Consider the following 19,719-nt stretch of genomic DNA (forward strand, 5'->3'; position numbering starts at 1 on the left):
TAAAGACATATGAACCAAAGCTCAATTTTAATGCAAGTTCACTTCCACATACTAAATATGCTCAAGCCCTTCCTGAAATTTTGCAGTGGTTGCGTTCCTAGTGAGTGTTGCGTGAGGGCCCAAGTGTGGAGCTCAACAGATGTTCTTACACAGGAAGTCCTCATTCCTGAAGCCTCGGAATTTGATGAGTGGGAGCCAGAAGGCACAGCCCTGGAAGGCCCTGTGACTGCCGTCATCCCCACATGGCAAGCACTGACCACACTGGACCTGAGTCACAACAGCATCTCTGAGATTGACGAGTCTGTGGTACGCGCTCAGCAGCTGGCGCCAGGGGCTTCTCTAGCCTGACCGAACCCTGAGGTTGGGTATTTAACTTGGCTTTTTCTGGAAGGGCCACAGAAAACCCGCGTTCTGTGCATTGCCTATAACTTTTAAGTTAACTTTAAAATTTTAGGGATTATTTAAAATAGGTAGTACTTAGAACCAAATGAGGCATATTAGTTATATGTACATTTGATATAAAAACTGACTGATGAAATTTACTTCTAAGAAATGGACTGGGAAAATCCACAGATTCTAGACGTGCCTATGTAAGAGTGACATCCAGGTGGCATTTGGGCAATAGGAGTGTGATTCCTGTATTTGTGCTTCTCAGTGGGTAGGGTGGGAGAAGCAGGACGGACAGCTTCCTTTTCTGGGACCTTGCCATTTGTCATTTTCATAAGCCGTGTGCACTGTAAAAGCGGAGACATGCTCATCACTGGAGCCCCTATATGTTCCTGTATGTGCTGCCGGGGGGCGCGGGGGAGCACTGGGATGTGTCACATCAATGGCCCTGCAGAGACAGCCACCCAAGTAGTCCATGGTTGGAGGAGTCCCAGGGTGTCTGTCCACCATGCGCAGGCGTCACGTAGGGTCCAACCTCCTCGAGTAATGTTGGATGTTGTCCTTTTCTCCCCCCAAGAAACTGATTCCAAAGATTGAGTTCCTGGACCTGAGTCACAATGGAGTGTTACTTGTGGACAACCTGCAGGTAATTAATATATTTGGAACCAGCGCCACCTGTGGGCTTCTTACAAGGTCCGGGCGAGTTCAGAAGGCTGATGGCTGATGCAGCCTTGGCAGTTTGGCCAGACCCTGGAGTTTTCTCTCACAGGCACTCGGAAGGTGTCTGGTGCACCAGAGGTTTGTAGGGGCAGGAGCAGCTGCTGTCCCTTTGGGGTCCCAGCGATGCACTTAGTGATGGTTGCAGTAGTTCCCCCAAAATTAGAAAAGATACGTAAATAGAAATAGAGCAGAGGTGAAGATGACGCACTTCCATCATGAGGATGGACAGCCTCGTTTTCAAAGCTCAGGCCTATCCTGTGGGCTCTGCTGCCTCTGCAGGGGGTGGCACTGGGCAGTGGCATGTGCAGGGGAATGGAGCAGACCTGTGAAACTGGTCATTTTAGGTTGGATGGCCCATCATACCAGTGTTAGTCCCCTTTCTTTGGAGCGTTGACCTGAACCACTTTCCCCTGTTCTTGTTGCCACAGCACCTGTACAACCTCGTGCACCTGGACCTGTCTTACAACAAGCTCTCCTCCTTGAAAGGGGTTCACACCAAACTGGGGAACATCAAGACTCTGAACCTGGCGGGGAACCTCCTGGAAAGTCTGAGTGGCCTACACAAGCTCTACTCCCTGGTCAACCTGGATCTCAGTAACAACAAAATCGAGCAGGTGAGCTGTGTCTCCAGTGGCTCTCGGGGTTCTGGGATGACTGCCTCAGTGTTTATCATGTTAAAGAAGAATGGTAAGTTTCCTCTCATCCACAAGAGGCCATCAGAGGTGTTGTCATGTTGCCGAAGTGTTAGAAGAAGGGATGGGAATGGAATTCGTGCTTTGCAGATGGCGGAGGTCAGGAGCATAGGCAGCCTCCCGTGCCTGGAGCACCTGCTCCTGCTGAGCAACCCGCTGAGCATCATCCCCGACTACCGGACCAAGGTGCTGGCTCAATTTGGAGAGCGGGCCTCGGAGGTAGGCTGCCAGGTGGGGTGGGGTGGGGTGGGGTGGGGTGGGGTGGGGTGGGGTGGGGTGGGCTAGCTCCGTCCAGGAGACATTTTAGACGGAGGCTGCGTCTTCACAGGCAGAGCCGGGGCTGAGAGCCACCGTTGTACCCTCGCCTGCTTCAGAAAAATGTCCTCACCCTGAAGGGCCTTTCGGTTCTGGGAAGTCTGCTGCCTCCCCAGGAAAAAGCCCTCTCACCCCTCCTGCAGCCCCTCCTGTCAGTGACCACTGGCCACCATCGTTCCCCAGAGGGCTTCCCTGGCGTCACCTCTGTCAGAGCTTCAGGCCAGGAGGGCTCCCCGCGAACGAACAGGCGCAGACTGAGTGTGGAGGGACTGTCTTCAGCTGGTTAAAAAATAATATTGATGATTAAAGGCAAGGGCCAGAAATAAGATACTTAAAATAATCACGTTTCCTGGACAACTGGCCATAGTCTGGCAACAAACCCAAGAGTGTGCCCATCTTTGCCAGGGTAACCCAGCCCAGTATTTGCTGCCTGCTGAGTGTGTCTGGCCACCTGCCACCATGCCAACCAAACAGATCCTTAGCCAGGTTCACCTGTCACCTCAGCTCCAAGCAGGCCCTTCCCCCATTCTCCCAGTCCCAGGCCGGAAGATACCTAGAAGTCTGCATTCTTCCCTCATCCTACCCCCAACCCCAAACCCACCATCTCTTTTCGGCCCCAAGTGCCCCTTCTACATTGTCACCAAGACAATGTTCACAGGGTGACATCTCCTCCTTCCCAGCTCCAGGCCCTTGGGACCTTCCCTTGTTTGACTGCACTGCCTGTCCCACACTTCCTGCCAGCCCACAACCCCTCCTGCATTTGCAGATAGGGGTGCCTGCTCCCACGCTTTTGCCCTCCCTGCCCCCCGGCCCAGAATTCCTTCCCTATGCGCTTTGCTGATCTGAGTTCCGCCGTAATTGGGGGCTTTGTTCAAGTCACTGCTTTCCCCCAATCCCAGCCACCCAAGAGGCCACCTCAGTGGACTCTGTACCCCGCCTCACCTTTTTGGACAGCGACTCCCAGAGACAGACTGGGTAGTGTGGGACCTCCATGGGCAGCTCTCAGGAGCTCCTGGGTCACTTCTGTAGGTGGTGAGGAAATCACCTCCCAGGGGCCTGAGCCTCACAGGGTCTGGCCCACACTTTGGCAAGGCTCCTGCCATTCTGCTCCCACCATGCTTGCCAGCCCCTAGGCTGATAGCCATTTCTGGGCTCTGTAGGTCTGCCTGGACAACACAGTGACCACAGAGAAGGAGCTGGACACCGTGGAAGTGCTAAAAGCGATTCAGAAAGCCAAGGAGGTCAAGTCCAAGCTGAACAACCCCGAGAAGAAGGTGGGCCTTTGTGTGGGAAGAGTGGCGGTACAGAGCCAGCTGAGGAAGGAGCGGGCGGGCTCGCAGTGGAACTGGGCTGTGGGAGTGTTCAGGGCCATCGACTCCTGGCTGCATAACCTTGGGCAAGTCACACCCCCTCTGTTCTCATTTGTAAGATGGGAACGGTGATAGTACTTGCCACACGGGGTTGCTGAGGATTAGATGAGACCAGTTTCGCCATCATCGATGTTTGTGAGAACCTTTGAGTTTCTCCTCATCCCTGGCTTGTCAAGTTCTGTTCTTCCTGAACCTTCTCTCCCGGGCTGACTCAAGCACTCTTCCTAGGTCAGTGAGGATTGCCGGCTCTCACCTGCCCCCTGCATCAGACCCAGCAGCTCCCCTCCCACCGTGGCTCCCACATCTGCCTCCCTGCCCCAGCCCATCCTCTCCAACCAAGGTAATCATGTATGTAGCTTTCTGCCGACCAGAGCCACACAGGCCCTGCTGGGCTCCCTGGCTGGGCTGGGGTTGTGGGGAGATGCTGGCACCTGCTCCCTGCAGGGTTCAGATACAGGGAGGGTGCAGTGCTGTCTGCAGGCCAGCTCCTCTCAGGGTGTCACATGGTGGGGGTGCCTGGCCTGATTTCAGCTCTGTTGTTTGCTTAGTGAGGACCCCCCCTTGCTCTGACACCCACATCCAATTCCTTTAGGGTACCATAGGGTATCTAATGGGGCCTGAAGCGCTCTTTGGACAGGCTCGGGGCTGCTGGCTTATAAGAACCCTACTTCCCTACAGGCACTGTGGGCGGATTGGCGCCTTATTAATGGGGACCAGGACTGTTACTTTCCTGAGCTGGCCACCCTGATCCCTGCATGGGGAGCTTTCTTTTATCATCACTTTTTCTCCTTGGCTCAGCCCCAAACTCTATTTGTGGGGCCCTGACAGGCTGTCCATGGACCCATGGAAGACCAGTCCCTTTCACCTGCCCACTGTCTTAGCATTTTCAAAGGGCTTTCACCTCTGAACCCAGGCATCCTCGGAGATGAGTGAGTGAAGCAGGTCCCATGAGAGTGTCTGCTGGCCTGGCCCCCACGGAAGAGGGGAGGGTGTGCCGTCCCGAGTGGAGCCGAGGCTCGGGTCACACAGGAAGGAACGCCGCCCGCCCACCCGGGCTCCTGGAGACGCAGAATTTGGTGTGAGGTCTTGGGAAAACAGTTTGACCTTATGTTTCAAGAGCCAGAAAAACGTTCCCACCCCTTGACCTGGTAACCCTACTGGTTGGGATTTTATCCTGGTGGGATAAGATAACGGGAAGGGGACATGAAATGCTCACTGCAGCGTTATTTGTGCTAGCAATGCCGGGGATGTGACAGACGTCAGAGGATGAGAAGGTGATTAAGCTGTGGTGTAAAGTATTCTGTGGCCATCACATCAGAGAGAGGAAACGTGGGTAGGACCAAGGGAGAAGTGCTTGGGTTTAAGTGAAAGCTTGCGGCAGGGCAGTGCACCAAGGTCACCCGGTGAGATGTGAGAGAGCGCTCATGAGAACAGACGGTGATGTTAGGTGCCAGAGTGATTGTCAGCTTGCTTTTGTAACACTTGACTGAGAAATTCTGGGTTTATTTTTATATATAAAAGGTGCGGGGGGGTGTTGTGTCACTGAAGATGCTTCCCTGACCCCCTCGCCTGCCTTGGGGTCAAAGCCCTCTTTGTGCCTCACAGCCCCATGCTACCCAGTCACAGCACTGCAGAGACACCGCTCCACTAGGGCCCTAGGGGACAGGGAGATGCGACTGGTCCTCGAGGCCAGGGACCAGCCAGTTCTCAGTCAGCATTTGTAGGGTTGATGAATGAGTGTGTGACTGAGCAAGCGAGCGGAGAGCGAGCTGGGAACGAGCGGACGACGGGTGGGGGAGTGAGGCATCTGCCCCCTGGCCGCAGCTGCAGGCAGCGCCCCCTTTGGTGGTGAAGCCTCTGTACGAGACAGGCCCAGGCCTCAGCGCCCCTTCCTTACTGCCCCCCATTCCTGGGGACATTCCACTGAGTGGCTCACTGTAGTCTGTTCTCCTTTCCCAGCTGCTGGACATTTAGACGTCTCCAGATTTGCACCTCTTATAAATAAAACTGCAGTGGATGTCTGTGTGTGCACATCTTTTTCCTTTTTGTGAGAAACAAGAGTTCGGGCCCCCATCTGAGCCCTCTCCTGATGTCCCCTGGCCCATCCTCTGAGTGGCCCTTTCTGACCACTTATTTGTACAAACTGTAGTCCAGGAAGGAAGCAGAGAGGTTATCCCCATCCTCATTTCCTTGGCTCCAGAAAGGGCTGGGGCGGGGGGGTGGGGGGGGTAATGGCAAGAAAATGTTGCTTTTTGTCTCACTAAATGGAGGAATCCACAGATGTCTGTGTTCAGCTGTGTGCTGCTGGATCTTGTCTGAATGGGCAAGAGTTTCTCCTATGGGGAAGCGGCTTTGCTCCCAGCCTGATTGTCTAGAAATAAGCATACTTGTGAATAAACTGGGTGCTCAGGGGCCTGCCTGAGGAGGCGCTGTCCAGAAACACCCCCCTCTGGTCATCTCGGGAGCTGTTAGCCAGCTTGTTGGTGCCATGGAGGATTGACCAACGTGGGCTAACGTACAAAACGCCAGGGTTGATTCTCTAGGCAGGGCGCGGAGCTCAGGAGCCGTAGAGAGGGGTTCGGAGCAGGCACCTGGGGTCAGTCAGCTTTCGCATCCCATCTTCCTTGGCCATGTTCCCTCAGGCAACTCGTAGCCTCTCTGAAGCTGTTTCCTCAACTGTAAAGTGTACACATTCTACTTCATCAATTCTAAGATGCACACATTTCCACCTTGTGACTTCTCTGAAATTGAGATGCGTCTTTCAGTCAGTGGCGTCTCATAGTTGCTGTCAGCCAGCTGGTATTCGTGATGGAGTCGTGTGAAAAACTTCCGTGGACACCTGCTAAGACCAAGATGACACCACATCTACGCATCTTAGATTCGATGAACTGTGGTAAATAGTAAGAGGTGTGCATGAGCTAATGCTGGGGAAGGACAGCACTGCTCCTTGCTCATCAGACCTGACCAATTAGGGCTTCCCTCTCCCATGGCCTTATGGGGGGGTCAAGATGACCAGGAGAGTGCCCCTGAGGACCTTGGGGAGCTGAGCCCAAGGGAGAACAGGGTAAGAGGATTTGGGAGCATTTTTGTAGAGGGAGAGGTACGTCTAGAGCAGAGAGGGCTTTGCAGTGGAGGCGTGTGAGGGGAACCCTAGAGGATGAGGAGGATCTGAGCATGTGAGGGAAGAGGGTGGGGCTGGGTTGTATGAGAGAACAGTGCGCTTCATGCAGAGCTCTGCCTGTCACGTTGCTTGCCTGTTCAGGGCTGCTGCTGCTTTGCTTGGGGGCAGGGGAGTCGGGCTTGGGCCATGGGCCTGCCTAGCCTATAGGCAGAGGACCTGGGCTCCATGAGTTGTCCTGTCCTCAGGCAGCAGATGAGCTGGACAAGGGTCTTTGACCTCTGTGGCTCTGAGGGCTCGGAGTCATTTCATTGAACCGTGGTGACCAGGGGTAAAGTCAGGCTGTGGAGGCACACCCTGGGCGCCTCCAGATTTTTGTGAAACAAGGGGTTGATGCTCAGTGTTCATCCAACTGGCTGCACTTAGGAAAACGTTAAAAAACACTTGACCCTCCAGCAGTCTAGGAAACGTCTGGAGTGAAGTAATGGGCCCAGACATGCTGTATTCTTAGAACGGCCTCAGCAGGATTTCAAAACACCATGTGTTTCCAGGGTGCATGCATCAGTTTATGCTGTCCATGAGGGGTTACCTCGAGGGGGGGGGGGGTCAGTGGGTGTGTCCTGTGGGCAGCAGGCCACAGGTGCTGGGCATGGGTTGTCCTTGTAGTGGTGTGCCCTTGTGTGTCTGAAGCTGCGGAGGTGTCATATCATGGGGTGCGGCTTTATCAGTCACTTAGCTGGGAAGAGGCTCCAGGAGTGAACACGTTTAAGGCTCTTGAGGGACATATTGCCAAACTGCTCTCCCATTGGGTGGGCCAGCTTGTACCCCCTGCCCGCCTCTGCCCAGTTAGGCCAGGTCCAAGCCACACAGTCAATCTGACCTTTGCCAAAGTGAGAGACAAAACTAGTGTCTTACTCCAACTCGCCCTTCTGTGATTACCTGTGAGGGTGAGCATTGTTTCACGTTCCATCCATTGGCCATTCTTCTGTGGAATGTCTTCTTTCTTTGCAGTCTCCTAATGGGATTTCTAACTTTCTCCCATTTTTGTCATCTGTAACAGCTTTTTATAGATTAAAGATACAAGTGTTTGTCAAATATTGCAAGTACTTTTTTCTCATTTCATTTGATTTTATTTTAGGATTTTTTTTTTTTTTTTACTTATATTTAGTTTTTATGTAGTCACACTTGAATTTCTTCCTTTGGATTTAGGCTCAGAAACTCTCTCTCTACCCTGAGATTAGATAAGCCGTCATTTGTTCTTCAAGTTATTTTAAGATTTCAGTTTTACCATTTTGTTCTGTATCCATGTGGCTATATTTGGGGGTCTGACTAGCCCCTGGCCATGCTGATATCTCAAGGGCCCAGCCCCATTTGTTGAATGGCTGCTCTCCCTGCCCCGCTGTCCCACCCGCCTGCCCCTGGTCTCTAGGAATCATGTTTGTGCAAGAGGAGGCCCTGGCCAGCAGCCTCTCGTCCACCGACAGTCTCACTCCCGAGGACCAGCCCATTGCCCGGGGATGCTCTGATTCCTTGGAGTCCATTCCTGCGGGACAGGTAATGCCTGCCTCCTGCTTCTGGGAATTGCTTACCTCTGTGCCAACTCTTGTCTGAGGCTGATGGAAGTAGGAGACGGCCTGGCCAGAGTTGTGGCAGCTGTCGCCAGTGCTTGCTGTACTCTGCTTTGTGATTAAGGGTCTGTGTTCAGCCTCCGTCTCCATTTCTCCCCTCTTCTCCCTGTCCCAGTGGGAACAGGCAGTTGTCTCTCACTGGGCCCTGGGGGACAAAGCCAGATGACCATTAGCCCATGTGATCGGACTCCCCTGGGGAAAGCAATTCAGAAGGTGGGAGGGGTGGCGGGGCTTGTTTGGGTTTCAAATCCATCAGGAAGAGTTTCTCCCCTGCTGCCTGACACCCCTGAGCCATTCTGCCCATTCCTACATGTCACCCTGGTAGTTTGGGACACAGTGTGACTCCGGCACATTCACTGTGGCTGCTGCTGAGGGTTCTGGAGCTTCTTCATGTGTCCTGGGAAGAGAGGAGGAAGGCAAGTGTGATGTGAGTGGCTCATCTGCCATGTGCGTGGGGAGTGTGCTTGGTACCTGGGCCTCCCTCCAGCCCCGTCTCTGTCTTATGGCCGTGTGACCCTGGACAGTATGCCAAGCCCTCATCCTGTCCCAGCACTCACCCCTTCACCCACCCGCCCGGAATCATACAGTAGGAAGGAGGCTCCCTAAGTCTTCCCCATTACCCAGAGACCATTGGGAGGGCCTTGCCAGGTGCTGTGCAGTCACTGTTCCTTGTTTCCTCTACTAGCCAGTTACCAAGTTGGTAGACTGGCCATGTGGACCCTCTGGAGTGGCACAGGGAACACTCAGATGCCAGACCCAGAGGCACAAAATGAGCTGCAGATTGGCAAGAGGGCCTGGCCCACGGTTAGGAGTGTGGGCTGGGGGCAGACAGATACGGGTGGGAACCAACCCTGCCATGCACTGGCAGGATAATGGGGGGTCTCTGCCTCAAGGCCCCAGAGTCTCCGGAGTAGAGCGTGGGATGGTGAGGAACTTCCTGTAGGGCAGTGAGGGAGAGGGTGGGGTGCCAGGCTCAGGTTCCAACACCTGGTAGATGCCAAGGAATGGCTGCAACAGGTGGGGTGACTGCGTTTCCTTCTCTCTCAGGCACCTTCCGATGACATGCCAGGAGCTGTTGGCGGTGCAAGGTAGGGAGGAGCTTAAGAAGGCATTCTGAGCTTTCTGCACACTCAGCTGTGGGCTAGTGGTAACCAGATGGAGTTTGTTAAAAATCTGTTCACAGAAGTCCTCTAGAACTATCTTCCTTTAAATAAACCGATGAGATGGGCTCTGGTCTGCTTCCAAATTCTAATCCCTAAACTCTGCCTGACACATGTTATCCTACACTAGGGGTCAGCGGATCAGGGCTGGTTTGGTCCACAGCCTATGACTAAGAATGATTGTTCCATTCTTAAAGAGCTGTTTTAAAAAAAAAAAAGACTGGATGGGGTGCCCCTAAAACCCGAAGTGTTCACTCTGACCCTTTGGAGGGTCACTCTGACAGGAGGTTTCCCAGCCTCCTGTAACACACTTTTTCACAAGGGCAGTAGTGGGCAAGCAGAGCTTGAATTTAGGTGTGAAGGTCCCAAGAACCCCCCTCCCATGGGTGCCCCTCAAGGGAACTGTTGCCAACAAGTGAGTTCATGCCCTCGAGCACTCGTTATCTTGGGGCAGCGTCTGAATGACTGTGATGCTTTTGTTGGGGGAACCTGTGTGGTGTGGGCAGGACTGCTAGACACCTGTCATCAGAGCGCTGGACATGTGGCCTTGGTGAAACTGGCCACCCCAGCCTTCTGGCACCTTGGCTCCCCACCCGGGCGCTTGTCCTAGGAATAGACTTGGCTGTTTAGGAGGCCTGGGAGACCCATGAATTGGTTCCTGGGAACCAGGGTGTAGCAGCAGGCCCCGGACTTGGCAGGCGGGATGTCCCAGCCCAGCGTGTTACTGACCTGGCTTCTCCTCTCACAGTGGGGAGCACGCAGAGCCCGAGGTGCAGGTGGTGCCTGGGTCGGGTCAGATCATCTTCCTGCCCTTCACCTGCATCGGCTACACAGCCACCAACCAGGACTTCATCCAGCGCCTCAGCACACTCATCCGGCAGGCCATCGAGCGACAGCTGCCTGCCTGGATCGAGGCTGCCAACCAGCGGGAGGAGGGGGGCGGGCATGGCGAGGACGACGAGGATGAGGACGACGAGGATGTCGCTGAGAACCGCTACTTCGAAATGGGGCCCCCAGACACGGAGGAAGAGGAGGAGAGCGGCCGGGCGGAGGAGGAGGACGCTGAGGAGGAGCGCCTGGCCCTGGAGTGGGCCCTGGGTGCGGACGAGGACTTCCTGCTGGAGCACATCCGCATCCTCAAGGTGCTCTGGTGCTTCCTGATCCACGTGCAGGCCAGCATCCGCCAGTTCGCCGCCTGCCTCGTGCTCACCGACTTCGGCATCGCGGTCTTCGAGATCCCGCACCAGGAGTCCCGGGGCAGCAGCCAGCACATCCTGTCCTCCTTGCGCTTTGTCTTCTGCTTCCCGCACGGAGACCTCACGGAGTTCGGCTTCCTCATGCCCGAGCTGTGCCTGGTGCTCAAGGTGAGGCACAGCGAGAACACGCTCTTCATCATCTCGGACGCCGCCAACCTGCACGAGTTCCACGCGGCCCTGCGCGCCTGCTTCGCGCCGCAGCACATGGCCATGCTGTGCAGCCCGGTCCTCTACGGCAGCCACACCAGTCTGCAGGAGTTCCTCCGCCAGCTGCTGGCCTTCTACAAGGTGGCGGGCGGCTGCCAGGAGCGCAGCCAGGGCTGCTTCCCTGTTTACCTGGTCTATAGCGACAAGCGGATGGTGCGGACGGCCGCGGGGGACTACTCGGGCAATATCGAGTGGGCCAGCTGCACGCTGTGCTCGGCCGTGCGGCGCTCCTGCTGCGCGCCCTCCGAGGCCGTCAAGTCCGCCGCCATCCCCTACTGGCTGCTGCTCACGCCCCAGCACCTCAACGTCATCAAGGCTGACTTCAACCCCATGCCCAACCGCGGCACCCACAACTGTCGCAACCGCAACAGCTTCAAGCTGAGCCGCGTACCACTCTCCACCGTGCTGCTGGACCCCACACGTAGCTGCACCCAGCCCAGGGGCGCATTCGCCGACGGCCATGTGCTGGAGCTGCTCGTGGGCTACCGCTTTGTCACCGCCATCTTCGTGCTGCCCCATGAGAAGTTTCACTTCCTGCGTATCTACAACCAGCTGCGGGCCTCCCTGCAGGACCTAAAGACCGTGGTCATCGCCAAGACCCCTTTGACCGGGGGCCAGTCCCAGAGGCCCCTCGTGGATGGCCAGCCTGCTAAGGGCAGGGCCAGGTGAGACTGAGCACAGGCTTTTGGGGCTGAGGGCATGGGGCTGGTATGTGCCCAGGAAGTTCACATCTCTGTGTCTGAGACCACTCACCCCAGGCCACATCTCTGAGCACCTGCCATGTGTGAATAGGTCCAAGGTGGGCCCAGTTCCTCAGCTGATCTCAGCGCCTGACCGCTCTCAGGAGTGTTGTTGGCTCCCTTGGGCTTGGCATAGGGCTCCTCCTTCTCTCCCAGGGCTTCAGAAAAGGCCTAAGAAAGCTGTCCTTTCACAAGGACAGGCTGGCCCACTACCCTGCCACCTAGGGTCTGCCCCCACCTTCCCTGGCTCTCTCCACTCTGCTCCACTGGGCCCAGGCATGGCCTCTAAGCATCACCCACCGCCCCCTTTCCCCAGGGACTCACTGTGCCGTGGCTGGCTTTGTGGCCTGGGGGACTGCTTCAGCCATCACCTGCCTCTGACATCCAGCTCCAAGCCTTACCCTGTGGGGAGCCACACACCCCTTCTCAGAAAGACCTGGGTTGCTGATGGGCCCTCTCTGCATGTAATTGGGAGAGTCCCTTCCAAAGGAATCTGTTGGCTGAGAGCAGCAAGGTCTGAGTATGTGAGCAGGGAGGTTGGTTACCTCATGTAAAGCTCTTTTTCTTCTGGGGGAAGACTGAGGCACACACAGGGAAGGAATGGCAGCCCTGTCTTACTCATTCTCACTCTCTTCTCCCCCCTGCTCCTGCCCCCTGAGCCTGACTTTCCCTGGGCTCCCTTCCCAGGTTTTCCTCATGGCTCCCTGGGACTGTGGGTAGAGAGGGCCTGTGGTGGGGAAAGGGTCACACCTACAGTTCACCCCCACCTGGGGCTCGAAGGCCGTGTGCCCTCGAGGGTGACCCTGTCTCCTTTCACAGCCCCCTGGCTTCATATGCTGGGGCTTCCCCAACCTGGGCGAGAAAGTCCTTCATTTGTCACACCCCGTCCCTGAGACACAGTCTAGCTCTTTCTCTTCTGTCCCGGTGACGAACCTGTCCTCACCCCAGCGTCTCTCAGGGCCTGCTTCTCTCTCCAAGCCAGCCCTGCAGCTGATGTTCCCGGAGGGCTTCCAACCTATTGGCTGAATTGGGTACCCCTCTCAGGCCCAGCTCAAGTCCCATGCCCTCTGTATGTAGAGACTCCTGCTGCCTCCAGGAGCTGGAAAACAGCTTATGCCCGAGGTGGCCCTGCACAGCTGTCTCCCCATCTCCCTGCCTCTGTGCTGAGGCTTTGGTTGGTGACACCTGGTCTCCATTTCTCTGCCACCCCCAAGCCTGGCTGGAACCTGCCCACAGTGGGGAGTCCATGCAGAAATCAGGTGCCCTGCTTCACCCCCGCAGATGCATCTCTTCCCCAGGACAGTAGGTGGACAGCCCAGAAGCTTGTTGGGGGCATGTGGCCCAGTGCAAAATCAGAGCCACAGGGATCTTGCTCCACAGCTGGGCTGTCCAGTTGAGAGAACAGTGTCCAAAGGACTTCCCTCAGCATGGATACGGGTGTGTAGGCTGGTTGCGGGGGGGCCCCGCAACCTCCATGAGCTTTAAGTGTTATGAGCATTATTTGATCTAGTGCTTGGAACAGACCAGTGAAAACCTAGCGTGGCCACGTGGAGTGATGGCTGGGTGAGGGGAGAGAGGACGCAAAGGCAGGCTGAGGGGCATTTTGAGTTTTTGGCTCTCTGTGTGTGCCCAGGTCCCAGCCCTGGTCACCTGAGTTGTGCTCTGGACTCTGAAGTGGCATTTCTAACACCTCTACCACCTTCTCAAAATACGTTTTCAGTTCATGGGCCACATGTGTCTGTCCCAGCCCTGGGATGTCAGATGGCTTGTCTTGCCCCCACCTGCCCATCTCTCTCCCAACAGAAAGGGCCAGGGCCTTTTCCTCTGCCATTTTGTCTTCCCATAGGGAACCTGGTGATGAAATCCCCAAGGGACCCCAGAGGTGGCGTGTGGTACACGTGCTCCTCTTATACTCTGTGGTTGCGTGTAGGATATGAACCTCCATAGGGGTCCATGTTAATGTGGTGTTTCTCGGGGCATTGGGAGATGCAGCAATGACCAGCGTCCCCAGGAGGCCCCAGCAGAGGCTCCGGCTCCGGCTCCAGCCCCAGCAGAGGCACCAGTCCTGGCCCCAGTGGAGGTCCCTGCTCTGGCCCGGGCAGAGGCCACAGCCCCAGAGGAGACCCCAGCTCCAGCCTCAGTAGAGGCCTCAGCCCCAGCAGAGGCTTTGGCACAAGCTGAGGTCCCTGCCCAGTACCCCAGCGAGCACCTGATCCAGTCCACCTCAGAGGAGAATCAGATCCCCTCGCACCTGCCCGCCTGCCCATCGCTCCGGCACATCGCCAGCCTGCGTGGGAGCGCCATCGTGGAGTTCTTCCACAGCAGCGTTGCTGAGGTACAGGCCGGGTGCTGGTGTGAACAAACAATTGGTCCTGGAGGCGGTGGCAGAGCTTGCATTGTGGTCAGCACAGGTTCTCTGACTTACCTGTGCTGGCTTTTCCCCAGCTTCAGCCGTTCACAGCTTTGAGGGCCTGGGTAGGGAGGTCCTGGGCTGCCCTCCCCTGGTCAGTTGTCCTGTCACCTTCTTTCCCTGTGTCTATTGCTATCCTTGAGCCCCAGGCAGACCCCACTGTACACCCATCTCCCACCCCTCACTTCCTGTGTGCTTCCAAGTTTATTAATCCATTGACAAAATGCAATGAAGTTCCTGCATCTCCCCATCCAAGGCTGTGGGCATGTGACCAGGGCTGTAGGGCTGACAGGGGTGCTCTGCCTAGAGATCTGCTTTCAGGTACAGTCTGGAAGAGAGGTGGCGTGCCCCTCCCGGCCCTGTTCTCCTGCAGGCCCAAACCAGCCCCTTTGTGTCCAGGTGGAAAACGAGGAGCTGAGGCACCTCATGTGGTCATCAGTGGTGTTCTACCAGACCCCTGGGCTGGAGGTGACTGCCTGCATGCTGCTCTCCACCAAGGCCGTGTACTTCGTGCTGCACGACGGCCTCCGCCGCTACTTCTCAGAGCCACTGCAGGGTAGGCACCAGGGCCTGCTGGCATCCGGGAGCTCAGGGCCCATGCCCGAGGAGACAGGCTGGGCTCCATCTCTAGAACCCATTATGTGGCCTCAGGCAGCAGCAGCTCAGTTGCACTGGACTGAGAACCCCTTGTCTGAGGAAGGAGGGGTGAAGCAGCTTCACCCCCATGACATTGTCCTGAAGGACCTAAGGCCCCATGTGAAAGTGCCAGGCCAGGTCCCGGTGAGCCCCGAGAACTAGCCATGGTGAGAGATGGAGCAGACTCTGCACCTGGGGCTTCAGTGGGAGACTCCTGGTGACTCCACTGAGCCATGCGCAGCGCAGACCCCAGACTCATTGCCTGTGAAGCATTGTGTGCATAGAGGGTGCTGGTGGCTCCTTAGCAGGCCAGGCCAGCTGTGGGGACACATTCCTGCTGGACACAGCTGTGTACCTAGTCTGCTCATGCTCGCCAGGCACAGCCACCACCACCCTTGGTCCCTTTTTCTCCACAGATTTCTGGCATCAGAAGAACACTGACTATAACAGTAGTCCCTTCCACATCTCCCAGTGCTTTGTTTTAAAACTCAGCGACCTGCAGACAGTCAATGTTGGGCTTTTTGACCAGTATTTCCGGCTGACGGGTGAGTGACACTGCTTTGCCCTATTTTAGGTGAAGGCCAGTGTTACCAGTGGGCTTCCACCTTCCATATGTGGGTGCATTATCACAGGCAGTTATCTCTCTGCTCAGAGTGAATTCACCAGAGCAGGAGGAAGCAGCTTCAGGAACTGCTGAGGGTGCAGAACTCACCCCGCAGGGCTTGGAGCCGGAGTGGGGGCAGGCAGAGGCAGTGAAGTCCCGGGCAGTGCCTGGAGGGCAGGCGGAGTGGGCCCTGGGCTGAGGGCAGGATGTTTCTGACTCACACTTCCTGAAGAGAGAAAGCTAAGCTTTTTCCCTAATGCCTCTATATACTCTTCCAGAAAAATGTCATAGCCCTTCCGGCCTGAGAACTGGCCGGCTCCTCAGGCCCCGTGATGCTTTCCCACATGTGCCTTCCTGGCCCTGGCTCTGTGGGCTTCAGGTCCAGGCTGACCTGATAAGAGACTAGAGATGGCTCCAGGCACAGGGACGGGGTGAGGGGAGCAGCTGCCTGCAACCGTGACCAGCCCCTTCTCCCATAGGCTCCTCCCCAGTGCAGGTCGTGACATGCTTGACTCGGGACAGCTACCTGACACACTGCTTCCTGCAACACCTCATGGCCGTGCTCTCCTCCCTGGAACGCACGCCCTCACCTGAGCCTGTTGACAGGGACTTCTACTCCGAGTTCGGAAACAAGACCACAGGTACCCGCCCAGCTCCGGCTGCAGGCAGGCCATCCAGGCTGACGTCATGGGCCTTCTTGCCAACCCCAAAGGCTGCAGCAGCCCTGGAGCAAGATTCTGCCTCTGTCTCAGTGTTTCTCTCTTGTGCTGCTTAGCCAGCTAGGGTTTTCCATGGGCTTTTCCATGGCAGCAAACCCTCAGCCATCTGGCAGACGTACTTCACGTGTCTGCTTTGCTCTGGGCTGCTGGCCAGTGGGTCTCTACCTGGGGGGGGGGGGCTTGGTGCTCTCTCCCGCCTCTGGCAGATAGCAGCCCACGCTGCCATCTCTGGGTGGCTTGGGGCTACTGGCATTTGCAGCAGCCCCACCACAGGCCAGTTCCAGGCTATAGCCCTAGCGGGCATCTCTCTCTGCAGGGAAGATGGAGAACTACGAGCTGATCCACTCAAGCCGCGTTAAGTTCACCTACCCCAGTGAGGAGGAGATCGGGGACCTGACGTTCACTGTGGCCCAGAAGGTGGCTGACCCAGAGAAGGCAATGGGCCTCAGCATCCTGCTGTATGTGCAGGCCTTCCAGGTGGGCACGCCGCCACCTGGGCACTGTAGGGGCATGCTGCGCCCCAAAACACTCCTGCTCACCAGTGCCGAGATCTTCCTCCTGGATGAGGACTTCATCCACTACCCGCTGCCCGAGTTTGCCAAAGAACCGCCACAGAGAGACCGGTACCGGCTAGACGATGGCCGCCGTGTCCGGGACCTGGACCGTGTGCTCATGGGCTACCAAACCTACCCGCAGGCTCTCACCCTTGTCTTTGATGATGTGCAGGGCCATGACCTCATGGGCAACGTCACCCTGGACCACTTCGGGGAGGTGCCAGGTGGCCTAGCCAGAGTGGGCCAGGGCCGTGAGGTCCAGTGGCAGGTGTTTATCCCCAGCGCCGAGAGCCGTGAGAAGCTCATCTCACTCTTGGCCCGCCAGTGGGAGGCCCTGTGCGGCCGGGAACTGCCCGTGGAGCTCACCGGCTAGTCCAGGCTGCAGCCAGCCCTTGCTGCCCCACGTGTCCAGCCTGATGTCTGCTCAGTACGGGGAAGGAGGGTTTCTTTGTTCTTTTTAAGATGATTTCTTCCCCCTTTTAGGTACCTTCATTTGACTGTCCTCCCAGAGAATGTGAACATATTTGTTCAGTTGGCTCTTTCTAACTGTGGGAGTGCAAGTGTCGGCCCCGCCAGGGCCTCCGTGTACCAGTAGCCTCCTGTGGCTCTGTCGCCTGCCCCTGGTGCAGCGTGGCCGGGCACAGAAGTGTCTTGTCTCCTGTTGTAGAACTGTTGTTCATACGTGACGTCATAGGTCTTCACTTTTTTACGCGTCAGGACGCGTAATGTCAAGTTGTCGTCTTGCCGTCCTTGTGAGCAGTTGCTGCTAATCACGAAGCTGGCAGCAGAACGCATATCAGAAGTTCCCATCCCGTGCAGTTTTCTAAAGTGGAGGCTTCTCCTGGTCCAGACAAGTGGGAGAGCCCTGTCGGGGGCAGGAGTCCCCCAGGCCTTGAGGCGGAGAGGGATAGGGGCAGGGGACCTAGAGCTGCCAGCACCAAGTGTGATTCCTGTTGCCTATTTTCTCTATTCCAATAAACTAGAGTTTGACACAATCTGGGTCTTTTATTTCAAAGGCTGCTGGAGTCCCAGTAGGGCATTGTCCCAGGACATGGTTGGCCTGAGGGAGAGAAGGTACCCTCCAGATGCAGGAACATGATGTATTGGGGGAGAGGAAGGAGGGGATGAAGGGTAAAGGGAGCAGCTCTCCCTGGGCCAGATGCTGCTTGGGTGGCCCTGGAGCCTGGGATAGGGGAGGTGTGAAGAGCCTTTGGACGGGTCATGCTGGGCTGTGGCTAAGCCGTGAGCCTCCTCAGGGCACGCCTGGCACACTGGCTCACTGCCCTTCACCTCCAGCAGGTCTGGAATGTCACACCTGGCCCGACCCCACCAAAGGCTGCAGCCTATTGTGAGGGTAAGGCCTAGAGTCTGGGTGCGGTCTGGGGGTCTCACCAAGATGACCACAGGGGAAAGGCCTGTAGGAAGGTGGCCCCAGGTGTGGATAGTGGGGAGGAGGGCCGTGCCCACGTGTGTCTGTTAACATCCTGAGAGATGGGTATTGCCTCAGCGAGCCCTACTGAGGTGAGTCTGGGATTTCTTTGGGACCCAGCCCCTGTACCCACCCTTAACCCATTTCTACCCTGGACAGCATTGGGGAGGAGGTGAGTGGAAAGAGCCCAACTTGGCTCCCAGGCCTTCTGCTCCCCAGTTTTCCCTGGGTGCGGAGGGTGGGGATCCTGGCCTAGAGGACACACATTGCCCTCAGGAAGACTGAGGGTATAGCAGGGAGCCACTAAGGGGAAGGTCTCCCCACTGAAACCCCCTCCCCCGGCTGGATCAAAGACCAGCCCAACTGCCCCACCAGCTGGGAGTGGGAGCGGGAGCCTGCTGAGGTGGAGGGAGATGGACAGGTGACAAGGCTTCCCCCAACCAGGCCATTATCGAAGGCAGTTACAAATGGCCACCTGCAAATCTTCATCTCAGTGTTCTGTAAACAGGACAGTGACAACCAGAGCAGGGTACACCACAGCCCGGCCTCACACATGGCGGCTTCACCACCTAAGCTACTGTTCCAGGCCCCACAGCTCAGCATGTACAGTTGACCCAGCCTGGGTCCAGTGAGGACTTTGCCTGTTGAGGGGAGGCTGCACAGTGTGTGTGTGGGTGCGGGTGGGGGACGCTCTGCAGGCAACAACTCTGGCATTGCATCTTAACACTGGTTAGCTGAGCAACCTTAGACAAGTTACCTAGCCCCTCTGAGCCTCGGTTTCCCCATCAGAAACAGGGATAATAAAAGTAGCCACCTTCATTCATTCACAATTCATTCATTTGTTCCACAAATCTGTGTTGAGCGTCTACTGTGTGACCCAGCCAGACACCGTCCCTGTTCTCCCACAGCTGACATTCCATCAGAGAACAGAAAATAAACTAAACCAGGGTCAGCTGATGGCAGTGCTATGACATGAAGGCTGTGCTATGACATGAAGGCTAGTGACCTTTGACCTGAGACTGGGCCTTTGGTAAGTTCCTGTGAGAGGATCTAGGGTGAAATCATGTCTAGGGCCACTTGGCATGTCTGGGTCAGAGTGAGGGGAAGCAGCAACCAGGTCAGAGAGGCCAGCCTGACGTGGACAGGGGTGTAGAGTGCAGTGGAAGCCATGGCGCCAGGCTCCTGAGTGGAGAACAGAACAGCAGGGAGAGGCACTGGCCTCAAGAAGACCAGTGGGAGACCTCGGGAGAGAAGGGAGCTGTAGGGGGGAGATGAGGGGCTGGAGCAGGTGGAGGGGCAGCTGGGGCAACTGAGAGGAGGTGCAGTGCACTGTGCAGTCCACTGAGCACAGAGCCTCACACAGTTAGAGGACTGCAAGTGCCCTCAGCAACTGCGAGGGTCGAAGCAGACAGACCTGATTCGGGGGCTGCCCTGCCTCCAAACCCTAGAATCCCCCAGAGCCTCTCGCTGAAACATGCTGGGCTTGCAAGACACTTGGGGTGGGGAATGTGAATTTGCATTTGAATTTGTTTCACAACCTCTGATAGACCCCAGATTTGTGGCTTATGTTGGACTTGGAGGCAGTGATGCCAGGAGGGTCCCAGTCCAGGAAGCCCCAAGCAGGGCCTAGGCCATCCATGCAGGGGTCAACAGCCAGCACCTTCCCTTCCCCCTGCGCCTGCGGGCTGCTGATAGGCAGGAGGAAATCCTGGCGGGTTCCTGTGGGGGTGAGCTGGCGGGGCCTCCAGGCTGCTTTTAAAGCGAGTGCCCGCCC

General features: G+C 56.5%; 1 protein-coding gene across 6 annotated transcripts in view; it reads left to right on the forward strand.

Moving 5' to 3' along the window:
- The window catches only part of NISCH (nischarin), a 31,913-nt gene extending 14,402 nt beyond the window's left edge, over positions 1 to 17,511 (forward strand). The window contains exons 8-23 of one of the 6 annotated variants that reach the window (XM_074313063.2): positions 154 to 306; positions 965 to 1,033; positions 1,536 to 1,721; positions 1,890 to 2,018; positions 3,275 to 3,388; positions 3,713 to 3,824; positions 8,032 to 8,156; positions 8,556 to 8,657; positions 9,278 to 9,318; positions 10,139 to 11,518; positions 11,910 to 12,113; positions 13,580 to 13,928; positions 14,403 to 14,559; positions 15,056 to 15,184; positions 15,723 to 15,884; positions 16,279 to 17,511. In XM_074313063.2, coding sequence (XP_074169164.2) covers positions 154 to 306; positions 965 to 1,033; positions 1,536 to 1,721; positions 1,890 to 2,018; positions 3,275 to 3,388; positions 3,713 to 3,824; positions 8,032 to 8,156; positions 8,556 to 8,657; positions 9,278 to 9,318; positions 10,139 to 11,518; positions 11,910 to 12,113; positions 13,580 to 13,928; positions 14,403 to 14,559; positions 15,056 to 15,184; positions 15,723 to 15,884; positions 16,279 to 16,889 — 4,023 coding nt within the window. In that variant the 3' untranslated portion in view covers positions 16,890 to 17,511. Of the gene's footprint in view, positions 1 to 153; positions 307 to 964; positions 1,034 to 1,535; positions 1,722 to 1,889; positions 2,019 to 3,274; positions 3,389 to 3,712; positions 3,825 to 4,397; positions 5,506 to 8,031; positions 8,157 to 8,555; positions 8,658 to 9,277; positions 9,319 to 10,138; positions 11,519 to 11,909; positions 12,114 to 13,579; positions 13,929 to 14,402; positions 14,560 to 15,055; positions 15,185 to 15,722; positions 15,885 to 16,278 lie in introns of those variants that run through there. The other 5 variants (XM_019724321.3, XM_074313064.2, XM_019724320.3 and 2 more) reach the window with 5 other exon arrangements.
- Positions 17,512 to 19,719: the final 2,208 nt, after the last annotated feature.

This window comes from Rhinolophus sinicus, chromosome 5 (genome assembly GCF_057876585.1).
Source record: "Rhinolophus sinicus isolate RSI-liver-muscle chromosome 5, RSI-T2T, whole genome shotgun sequence".
NCBI lineage: Eukaryota > Metazoa > Chordata > Mammalia > Chiroptera > Rhinolophidae > Rhinolophus > Rhinolophus sinicus.